We start from the raw sequence: 12,770 nt of genomic DNA, 5'->3' as shown, positions 1-12,770 counted from the left end.
CTGAATAAGTGTACGTTATATGAGGCATAAATAACCAACTGGTATGTTAACGTAACATATTATGGTAAGAGTCATTCAAATAACTATAACATATAGAACATGCTATACAATCTGTCACTCCTAATCGCTAAATCCCATGAAATCTTATACGTCTAGTCTCTTACGTCAATGAGATCAATAATATTATAATGTGTTCATCATTTCACACATAAGTCGCTCCTGAGTATAAGTCGCACCCTAAACTATTCAAAAAACTGCGACTTATAGTCCGAAAAATACGGTAACAAGAGTCTTGATCGTCTTATATTGGGGTCAATACGGACCTAAGGACGAGAGATGTCCGATAATATCGGACTGCCGATATTATGGGCCGATAAATGCTTTAAAATGTAATATCGGAAATTATTGGTATCAGTTTCAAAATTATCGGTTTCAAAAAGGAAAATGTATGACTTTTCAAAACGCCGCTGTGTACACGGACGTAGGGAGAAGTACAGAGCGCCGATACACCTTTAAGGCACTGCCTTTGCGTGCCAGCTCAGTCACATAATATCTGCGGCTTTTCACACACACAAATGAACGCAAAACATACTTGGTCAACGGCCATACATGTCACACTAAGGGTGGCCGTATAAACAACTTTAACACTGTTACAAATACAAACACATTTCGGGAGAACATCCGCACCGTAACACAACATAAACACAACAGAACAAATACCCAGAATCCCTTGCAGCACTAACTCTTCCGGGACGCTACAATATACCCCCCCCCACCTCAACCTTCTCATGCATGTCACAAATTCCAAACTGCTGTTTTGAGGCATGTTAAAAAAATTAATGCACTTTGTGACTTCAATAATAAATATGGCAGTGCCATGTTGGCATTTTTTTCCATAACTTGAGTTGATTTATTTTGGAAAACCTTGTAAGGCTGCAGCTAACGATTATTTTTCTATCGATTAATCTATAGATTATTTATTTTTTTCGATTAATCTGTTAATCTATAGATTATTTTTTTTCGATTAATCTATAGATTATTTTTCCTTTTACCGATTATTTTTTTTATTTAAAATGAAGATGAAAAAATAAATGTTGGCCAGTTTTTTCAAAAGGCATGACTTTTATATACAAAAAAAAAAAGTATGGCCACTCAGTCAACATTGACAACAACATGACAAAATATTCTGTAACAATGTAAACATTTAAAACTTTTAACATTTAACAAAATTAAAAGTAGCTTATTTGCTTTTTAATGTGCAAATATAAAAGTAAACATCCAGTGCAAATCTTAATATTCTGCAATAGTATAAGCATTTCAAAAGTAAAAGTATTGCTTATTTTGCTTTAAAATGTGCAAAAATAAAGATAAACATCCAATACAAAAAAGTGCAAAACGAAATATTCTGTAACAGTGTAAACATTTCAACAAAAGTAAAAGTATTGCTTATTTTGCTTAATAACACAACAATGATAGTATGATTAAAGTGAAAGTTAATTGTTGGTTTGTACATAGTATATGTAACTGTTAATGTTGTAAAAGGTATTTGCACAACTAATTAACGTTAGCGTTAAAGAGGAGCGCGTCTTTGTAAACACTGAACAGGCATGCCAAACGCGCCTCTCAGAGCGAAACAGTGTTTTAGTTTATGAATTTACAACGCAGATACAAATGACACATTCATGATTTTGTGTAATGATGACAATGTATACTCACGCGGACGATTGACTAGTTGATGGTGATGGCAAGAACGCTGTCGGGTGTTTTCTTTTCAAATGTTCCTTCATAGCCGTTGTGCTGCTATGATAGGCCATTTCCGCTCGACACAGTGTGCATACAACAACTGTCAAGTGTTTTGCTTTTTTCGCTGTGCTTATCCCACACTTGAAGGGATGTACCAATGCTGAATGTGGCTTCTGGATTTCACTCAAAAGACCAGACCGTAGTTACTTTTTCCTTTTATTTTCCTTTAGTTTGCAACAGTTTTTCCAACCAAGAAACAGCTTCTTTTTTCTTCTTTAGTCTTTTTAGCAGTCTTTAGCAGTGTTAATAGACTTTAGTTTCTTTAGCTGTCATTAGCTGTCTTTAGTAGCCTTTAGTAGCCTTTAGTAGCCTTTAGCTTCTTTAGTAGGTGAAAAACCTTTAAGGACAAAACACCACAAGATTAACATGCTGTAAAAAATCAATCAATTATCAATCCCATAATTTACAACTATTAATTAGCTATCAAACTCTTAACCATTAAACAAGTGCAAGAAAATGGACACATCTTTTCCCTTTAAGTTAAAACAGATTTTAAATAAATTGTCAACATAAATGCACCAAGATACATATAAAATACATTTAACACCAGAAACACAATAGATAAATGCAACAGAAAACCCAATATGCAAATACATAAATACCTAACCAATTAACCACCTATTTAGATACATATTTAAAATCCATATTCAATATAAATATATTATTAATTTAGCAGTGAAACACTCAATCTTAAACGCTGTCTACTGGTAGAAAAATGCCCCTTTTTCTACACCCTCACCAACACAGTTAAATCCAACACTTTAAATTGAGCGACTTCACCCTCCTGATGAAGCAAACTGCTCCAACATTTATCAAACTAAGCAAAGAATATCAACACTAAACAACAGTTACATAACACACTGTGTGTATTTAGCCTCCAGACTAAGCACGCTACATGCACACAACCCCCCCTCCCATCTCACCAGCGCAACAGGTGCGCCACACCCACGAAGAGAAATATTAAATCTTACATACTTTTGGCACAACTCTGGGTTATCTGTAATGAACTAAACCTTTTTCCACTCTGCGCTGGCGTCTTTTGTACTCCTTGATTTGACACAGCGGTCTAATTACCGGGCTCGCGCACCAGCAGATGAGACAGGAGCGCGCCGCGTTATACCTGCGCGCGAACGTAAACTGATCGGCTCTGATTTTATAAGCCAACTGGCCGAAATAATGCCGAATTATATACATTTGTTTATTGAAATACTCCCACACTTTTGACGACTTTTGGCGTGCTTTTTTCCCCTCGCTCGCACCGCTCGCATCATCTGCTTTGCGCTCCGCCATGACGGCAGTGTGACGTAAATATGCGACGCGTCGAAGCATAAAAACGACGACGTATTTACGTAACCGATGACGTCGACTATGTCGACGCGTCGTTTCAGCCTTAAAACCTTGTTACATTGTTTAATGCATCCAGCGGGGCATCACAACAAAATTAGGAATAATAATGTGTTAATTCCACGACTGTATATGTCGGTATCGGTAACTAAGAGTTGGACAATATTGGAATATCGGTAAAAAAAGCCATTAACGGACATCTCTACTAAGGACTAAAGTGGCCCCTGAAAATGTGGACGTAGCAATGCAGGAATGCATTAACCTCTTCCTCCTATCTCCAACATTCCAGGTCTTTCTAGCAACCGTTTAGAGCCGCCGGTCTTATCCGACCGGGGAGACGTGTCCCCCGTTGGTCTCGGAGGCTCGCTGGCCGTCGGGGAGCCCTTCTCCACCGGTGACAGCCTCACGGAGGAGACTTTGGAGAAAGACAGGTAAGGGAACGTGAGAGAAGACTAGTCCAATAACTGTGATTAGGGTGGCGAGTGTGGTAAAGCTCCACACCCCAGCTGTCTGTCTCTGCTGTGTGCTAGCTTTTTGTCATGCTGCCCACCGCTCGCTAGCAAACAAATCCCGGAAATACTGGAAGAAAAGCGACACCCTCGCCATGCGAACGCAGCCCAGCCTTCTCTCTCTTTCCTTCACTCCTTTTTTTTCCTCCTTCATCATTTTGTCCCACTTGTGTGTTTGCTGTCCTGATGCTCGTCATGTTTGAAACTGCACTTTATGTTGCCTGTCTGTGCAACTTGTTCATGCGGAATCCTACTTTACTGCACAGTAGAGAAGGGATTCATGTGCCAGCAACTTGAGGGTTCCAGGTTTGATCCCCGCTTCCGCCATCCTAGTCACTGCCGTTGTGTCCACTTGACCCACCTGCTCCCAGTGCCACCCACACTGGTTTAAATGTCAATTAGATATTGGCTTTCACTATGTAAAAGCGCTTTGAGTCGCTAGAGAAAAGCGCTATATAAATATAATTCACTTAATCATTTTGTGATGCATTCTGCTAATGAAAAGCGCCACCTTACTGTTCTAATTGCCACAAAAACACATTTTAAAATATCCAACACTATACTGCCATCTGGCGGCTAAAGTGGGTATTGCACCGCCCCAATTTGTCACGTCTCATGTGTCAGGTAAACCATGACGAATAGGCCATATGAATCCTCGCCCTACTGTATATGCAACTTCAGGGGTTGTTGTGGTTTTTAATCGGCCCTATTTATTCACCTGGTTACTGTTTTTGCATCACGTTAGCAGATATTAACTTAGCATAAAGTACAGACCACACGTTTGGACATACCTTCTCATTCACAACACAACTGATGGTCCCAACCCCATTGATAAAGTACAAACCCCGTTTCCATATGAGTTGGGAAATTGTGTTAGATGTAAATATAAACGGAATACAATGATTTGCAAATCCTTTTCAAGCCATATTCAGTTGAATGCACTACAAAGACAACATATTTGATGTTCAAACTCATAAACTTTATTTTTTATTTTTTGCAATTAACTTAGAATTTCGTGGCTGCAACACGCGCCAAAGTAGTTGGGAAAGGGCATGTTCACCACTGTGTTACATGGCCTTTCCTTTTAACAACACTCAGTAAATGTTTGGGAACTGAGGAGACACATTTTTGAAGCTTCTCAGGTGGAATTCTTTCCCATTCTTGCTTGATGTACAGCTTAAGTTGTTCAACAGTCCGGGGGTCTCCCTTGTGCTATTTTAGGCTTCACATTTTCAATGGGAGACAGGTCTGGACTACAGGCAGGCCAGTCTAGTACCCGCACTCTTTTACTATGAAGCCACGTTGATGTAACACATGGCTTGGCATTGTCTTGCTGAAATAAGCAGGGGCGTCCATGGTAACGTTGCTTGGATGGCAACATATGTTGCTCCAAAACCTGTATGTACCTTTCAGCATTAATGGTGCCTTCACAGATGTGTAAGTTACCCATGTCTTGGGCACTAATGCACCCCCATACCATCACAGATGCTGGCTTTTACACTTTGCGCCTATAACAATCCGGATGGTTCTTTTCCTCTTTGGTCCGGAGGACACGACGTCCACAGTTTCCAAAAACAATTTGAAATGTGGACTCGTCAGACCACAGAACACTTTTCCACTTTGTATCAGTCCATCTTAGATGAGCTCAGGCCCAGCGAAGCCGACGGCGTTTCTGGGTGTTGTTGATAAACGGTTTTCGCCTTGCATAGGAGAGTTTTAACTTGCACTTACAGATGTAGCGACCAACTGTAGTTACTGACAGTGGGTTTCTGAAGTGTTCCTTTAGCCCGTGTGGTGATATCCTTTACACACTGATGTCGCTTGTTGATGCAGTACAGCCTGAGGGATCGAAGGTCACGGGCTTAGCTGCTTACGTGCAGTGATTTCTCCAGATTCTCTGAACCCTTTGATGATATTACGGAGCGTAGATGGTGAAATCCCTAAATTCCTTGCAATAGCTGCTTGAGAAAGGTTTTTCTTAAACTGTTCAACAATTTGCTCACGCATTTGTTGACAAAGTGGTGACCCTCGCCCCATCCTTGTTTGTGAATGACTGAGCATTTCATGGAATCTACTTTTATACCCAATCATGGCACCCACCTGTTCCCAATTAGCCTGCACACCTGTGGGATGTTCCAAATAAGTGTTTGATGAGCATTCCTCAACTTTATCAGTATTTATTGTCACCTTTCCCAACTTCTTTGTCACGTGTTGCTGCCATCAAATTCTAAAGTTATTGATTATTTGCACAAAAAAAAAATATTTATGAGTTTGAACATCAAATATGTTGTCTTTGTAGCATATTCAACTGAATATGGCTTGAAAATGATTTGCAAATCATTGAATTCCGTTTATATTTACATCTAACACAATTTCCCAACTCATATGGAAACGGGGTTTGTAAGAAATTCCACTAATCAACCCTGATAAGGCACCCCTTTGAAGTGAAAACCATTTCAGGTGACTACCTCTTGAAGCCCATTGAGAGAATGCCAAGAGTGTGCAAAGCAGTAATCAGAGCAAAGGGTGGTTATTTTGAAGAAACTCGAATATAAAACATGTTTTCAGTTGGTTCTCCTTTTTTTGTTAAGTACATAACTCCACATGTGTTCGTTCATAGTTGTGATGCCTTCAGTGACAATCTACAATGTAAATAGTCATGAAAATAGAGAAAAGGCATTGAATGAGAAGGTGTCCAAACTGTACTGTACTTTGTTTGGCAGAGACTTGCTCACAGTTGTATTTTTCAAAGCAGAAAATATACCAAGCACAACACCGACTACCTTATGTTACCATTAGCTGTTCAACATACCCTTTACTGTATTTCTTCCAAATTTTGAAGTCTCACAATTACTAACTATATTGAATACAAATTGCTTGTCTTCCACTAGGAATGAGTCTGGCGTTCAGGTTTGTCACTCACTATTGTCTGGTCCACACGTGCATGCACACACGCAAACGCAGTCCCAGAGCAGCAGCTAACACGTTGTTGTTGCAATATTTTATACCCGGCGGGTCCAAACTTTTTCCACCGAGGGCTGCACACTGAAAAATCTAAGCACGCAGGGGCCAAATTGATATTTTAAGTTTTCAAACTTAATACAATATATAGATTTTTTTTAGCTTGAGGGCTCCAGCGCAAGTTTGCTTTTAGTCATAAATATGCTAAAAAATATGTCTTTTTTTTTTTCTTTTTTTTTTTAATTCAACGCCTAAATCTCTAGATCAACTTCAGGTCTATCTGTTGATATAAAGTGTTTTTTTTATGTTTTATTATCAAAAACCCTGTTTTTTTTTTGTTTTTTTTTGTTTTTATTAAATCAACATAGAAAAAAACACACGATACACTTTCAACTAGTGCATCAACCCAGAAAAAAAAAACCTCCCTCCCCTATTCACACTCACACACACCCACTCACACAAAAGGGGTTGTTTCTTTCTGCCATCAATACTCTGGTTTCCACAACATGGACAACACTTCTGCAAGGGACACAGTCCCTGAAGCACACTTGATTGTTTGTGCTGCTGGTCCACTAACATTTTCATTTAATTACTATTTTTTCTTTCTTTTTTCTCCCTTATGTAATTATTTTTATATTGTTTACTTTCCTTTTTATCCAAGAAAATATTTATGTATCTTATCTATAAAAAATTTTAAAAAATTAAAAAGGAAAGAAAGGACCTTATCTTCACCAGACCTGGCTGTAAATGAAATTAGCTTCGTTTAAAGGTTGTTGTTTTTTTTTTTTAAACCAGGTCCAGTCCAGATAATGTCCAAGTCGGGTCCAGCAACACACACCTTCATTCATGTACACTGAGAAAAAAACAAAAACAGAAAATTTTGGAACACAACAGATTGCATATAATCTATAAACAAAATTACATTTTTAAAAACAAAAACAAAAAATGTATGTACAGTCCAGCTTATGTTCAGGTCACTAAAAGTTAGGGAATACAACAACAGATAGCATATAATCTATAAACATAATTACACTTTCAACATAAGCCTTTGAGGACTTCCCATCTTTTTTTTATGTTTTTTGGCATCATTATCGTTTTCAACCATGTAATTTTCTAAAGTTAAAAAATACTGAATAAATGTTTTAAAGAAAGTAATACTAAGTGAATATCTGTTTTTGGCCTTAAAAATAAACCTTTTACCGAGTACTATAATTCAATTGATTAAATCATGATTGTCAATGAACTCTCCCAAAATAACAGAAACCACATCAAGCTTCATAAACAAACCAATCCTTAAACACATTTTTTCAACTTCCACCCAAAAGGAAGACACAATATGACAATACCAAAACAAATGCAGGATGGATTCAGACTCCTGACAACAAAATGGGCAGTCATCTGACTCTGTCATATTCCATAATTTTAACATTTTCCCCGTGGGTAAGAAGTTGTAAATAATTTTAATTTGAAAATAACGATTTTGCACATCAATAGTAGTTTTATAGATTAGTTTGAATATGGCATCCCACGGCAACGGGCAGTCAAAAAAGTCCTCCCATTTTCCAAATGTTTTGTATGGGGCAGCTTCAAAGATTTCTTTATTAAATAAAACTTATATATTTTTCTATTTATTTTAGTTCCTTTTTGCCAACTCGAATTTCTTATTAGAGGTTTACAAACTAATAATTTAGTAGTTCCATAATTAATTATTTGTTTCCATCTTTTCCAAAACCCTGTTTTTTATGGCAAAAGCACAAATTATGGGATATTTTCACCCCCAAAATTTTCAAAGTGGAATATTTGATGCAATCTTAAATAGGTCAATAATTTATAACATTTATTTTAAGTTCTTTTTTTTTTTTTTTAAGCAATGACAGTTTAATCCAAAAAGCTCCCACTCATAAAAAAGTTAAAAATAATTGAATACATTTTGTATTATTACTTTTTACTTTCAACACTTAAATCTCGAGATCAACTTCAGACATATCTGTCGATTATAAGATTTCAATTTTTTTTTCATGTTTGTTTGAAGTCCTTTTTTTAATTATTATTATTTTGCAAACACACAATATTCACAGTGGAGCCTTGAATAGGTCAATCATTTCTAACATTGATTTTGATTCACGACCATTATACTGGAGGGATAAGATGCAAATACACTCAATGTGGTTTATCAAGACTAACACTGTTCTGTGGCCTCTGTTTTGCATCTATATTTAACACGTCTATAATTTAGAATATTTGACATATCGTTTATCCCGCAATTACATTTTATAATTTTATAGCTGCTAGATTTCTCAAAGGGCTCATTAAAACACAATTGATTTGTTTACGTGTCGGCCGGTATTTTTTTAATGGTGTTTTTTTTTTATATAGAACATATATTATTTATTTTTATTTTATTTTCATTTTTTTAATATGTCCTGTCCTGCCATTCAGGCAAATAATATTGTTCATGTAGATGCCCATATCTGCTGTACAGATTTACAAAAGAGAAGTGTGGGATATTTTTCTTGCTGCCTTAGAGTGTTTGATTTTATTAAATGGATATATTTCGTGTTTTGGCTCAGAAGACAGAGGGGGAGATTTTGGGGACACGAGGGAGACAAGACAGAAAGTGACAACAACAACAACAGCACGACAAATACAATATATGCAAATATGATACCAAAAATCATAAAGAAGAACCAGTTAATGAAGTAGATAGTAAGAACACAAAAATAACAATTAACATTATTACACTACAAATAGTGCAATAAAAAAAACAATACAAATAACAGTATTGGTAATGAATAATAATAATTGCCTCTATTATTGTAGTAAATATATATACCGTATTTTCCGCACCATAAGGCGCCCTGGGTTATAAGCCGCGCCTTCAATGAACGGCATATTTCAAAACTTTGTCCACCTATAAGCCGCCCCGTGTTATAAGCCGCATCTAACTGCGCTAAAGGAATGTCAAAAAAACAGTCAAATAGGTCAGTCAAACTTTAATAATATATTAAAACCAGCGTGATGTGGGCGCGCATGGAGTCGTATATCAACATGGACAGAGCTGCGTGAAAAAAGCCACCCGGCCTCTTCGCGTAAACTTAAACTTCCCTTAACCACTCGCTCATCTTTTCTTCATCCATCCCTTCGAGTTAGCTTTTATGATGACGCCGGCTGGAAAGGTCTCTTTTGGCAAGGTCTTCCTTTTGAATATCACCATGGGTGGAAGTTTCTGGCCATTAGCATGGCAAGCTAGAACCACAGTGAAGGATGACTTCTCATTCCCTGTGGTGCGAATATTCACCGTACGTGCTCCCGTTGTATCCACAGTGCGGTTCACAGGAATATCAGTTGCTGTGAAATAGTAATCCGTGTGCGGATGGAGAGATTGCGTCTTTTCATGAACCGGATCCCTGTCGTTTAGTAGGAGCCATTTTGTGGTCTTTACAGATGTAAACACACAAAGGAAATGAAGTACGGTAATATCCGCGCCCTTTTTCTTCTTCTACGCGGGCGGGTGGTTGCTTACAGTAGAAGAAGAAGCGCTTCCTGTTCTATGGGGGCGGGTGCTTACCTTGGCGGTTGCTTTCGTAGAAGAAGAAGCGCTTCCTGTTCTACCGGGAAAAAAGATGGCGGCTGTTTACCGTAGTTACGAGACCGAAACTTTATGAAAATGAATCTTAATATTTATCCATATATAAAGCGCACCGGGTTATAAGGCGCACTGTCAGCTTTTGAGAAAATTTGTGGTTTTTAGGTGCGCCTTATAGTGCGGAAAATACGGTACATGTTCCGTATGAAAAAAAAAAAAAAACGTTTTCTTGTGTCTGCACCATCACAGCACCGCAGCGCCTCCCAGAGTGCTCAAAGTAGGTTTTGTTGTCGGGATCACTCTTCAATATAGCCTAGAAAAGATGGTTCGTATTATTTTTGTTTGCTGCATGTCAACAACATCCGAAACACCACTAGTTTGACCATATGATGCCATAAATGTGGAGGGAAATGAGTGTCTCCATGGTAACATCCGGTATAAGCACAACACCACATTTAAATAGGGCGGTTTGCACCACATTGCACCTATTATCAGTGGTGCACACAGTTTTAGTAGATAACCCACAACCCTCCCACTAATAGTACACGCAGTTTTATAGTTTCCAACCGCCATTTAGCACTTGTTATTTAGATCTTAGGAGATCAGGCCCTAAATGTTCTCACCTCTCGAAATGCACACATGTTCTTTTTATGACGCCACCTCAGTTTACAATGAGGACATACTGAATGTTAACCACAGAACAGGAAATTGAAATGTCGTATGTTAGCACAACAATGAAAGCGTGTGTGTCTTTAATCGCTGTTCAGTACAATATGACCACGGACACAAGTTTGTGTAAGTAAAGCAAATTTGTGCAGACCCCGCATTTGCCGACACAAGCAGTTTCCATTTCAATGACCTCCAGATCTGAAAGAATCTACAAACCCCGTTTCCATATGAGTTGGGAAATTGTGTTAGATGTAAATATAAACGGAATACAATGATTTGCAAATCATTTTCAAGCCATATTCAGTTGAATATGCTACAAAGACAACATATTTGATGTTCAAACTCAAAAACTTTATTTATTTTTTTGCAAATACTAATTAACTTAGAATTTCATGGCTGCAACACGTGCCAAAGTAGTTGGGAAAGGGCATGTTCACCACTGTGTTACATCACCTTTTCTTTTAACAACACTCAATAAACGATTGGGAACTGAGGAAACTAATTGTTGAAGCTTTGAAAGTGGAATTCTTTCCCATTCTTGTTTTATGTAGAGCTTCAGTCGTTCAACAGTCCGGGGTCTCCGCTGTCGTAATTTACGCTTCATAACACACATTTTCGATGGGAGACAGGTCTGGACTGCAGGCGGACCAGGAAAGTACCCGCACTCTTTTTTTTTTTTTTTACGAAGCCACGCTGTTGTAACACGTGCTGAATGTGGCTTGGCATTGTCTTGCTGAAATAGAAAAAGACGGCGCTTAGATGGCAGCATATGTTGTTCCAAAACCTGTATGTACCTTTCAGCATTAATGGTGCCTTCACAGATGTGTAAGTTACCCATGCCTTGGGCACTAATACACCCCCATACCATCACACATGCTGCCTTTTGAACTTTGCGTCCATAACAGTCTGGATGGTTCGCTTCCCCTTTGGTCCGGATGACACAACGTCGAATATTTCCAAAAACAATTTGAAATGTGGACTCGTCAGACCACAGAACACTTTTCCACTTTGCATGAGCGTTTCTGGATGTTGTTGATAAATGGCTTTCGCTTTGCATAGTAGAGCTTTAACTTGCACTTACAGATGTAGCGACCAACTGTAGTTACTGACAGTGGGTTTCTGAAGTGTTCCTGAGCCCATGTGGTGATATCCTTTAGAAATTGATGTCGGTTTTTGATACAGTGCCGTCTGAGGGATCGAAGGTCATGGTCATTCAATGCCGCTTACGTGAAGTGGTTTCTCCAGATGATATGATGATATTATGGAGCGTAGATGTTGAAATCCCTAAATTTCTTGCAATTGCACTTTGAGAAATGTTGTTCTTAAACTGTTTGACTATATCAGGGGTCGGCAACCCAAAATGTTGAAAGAGCCATATTGGACCAAAAATACAAAAACAAATCTGTCTGGAGCCGCAAAAAAATGAAAAGCCATATTACATACAGATAGTGTGTCATGAGATATAAATTGAATTAAGAGGACTTAAAGGAAACTAAATGAGCTCAAATATAGCTACAAATGAGGCATAATGATGCAATATGTACATATAGCTAGCCTAAATAGCATGTTAGCATCGATTAGCTTGCAGTCATGCAGTGACCAAATATGTCTGATTAGCACTCCACACAAGTCAATAACATCAACAAAACTCACCTTTGTGCATTCATGCACAACGTTAAAAGTTTGGTGGACAAAATGAGACAGAAAAAGAAGTGGCATAAAACACGTCCTAGAAAGATATACATGTAAACAAACTAAGGTGAGTTCAGGGACCGCCAAAATTAGTAGGACAAAACGGCGCTCGCCAAATACTGGAATCAGTGAAGCATGTTTAATATAAACAGTGTGCTTTATAACACTTAGGGAGGTTTGTGTCATGTTTGTCCTCCTACAGAAAC

At 38.0% G+C, this 12,770-nt stretch overlaps 1 protein-coding gene across 4 annotated transcripts in view; it reads left to right on the top strand.

Annotated features, from left to right (window-relative positions):
- The window catches only part of arhgef1 (Rho guanine nucleotide exchange factor (GEF) 1), a 156,618-nt gene that overhangs the window by 98,405 nt on the left and 45,443 nt on the right, over window positions 1–12,770 (top strand). For all 4 annotated transcript variants that reach the window (XM_061947230.1, XM_072912941.1, XM_061947207.1 and 1 more), the window contains one exon: window positions 3,437–3,578. In XM_061947230.1, the coding sequence (XP_061803214.1) occupies window positions 3,437–3,578 (142 nt within the window). The remainder of the gene's footprint in view (window positions 1–3,436; window positions 3,579–12,770) is intronic.

Source organism: Nerophis lumbriciformis, linkage group LG04, assembly GCF_033978685.3.
Source record: "Nerophis lumbriciformis linkage group LG04, RoL_Nlum_v2.1, whole genome shotgun sequence".
Lineage (NCBI taxonomy): Eukaryota > Metazoa > Chordata > Actinopteri > Syngnathiformes > Syngnathidae > Nerophis > Nerophis lumbriciformis.
The sequence above is the reverse complement of the archived record's forward strand: the minus strand, read 5'-3'. Positions and strand labels throughout refer to the sequence as shown.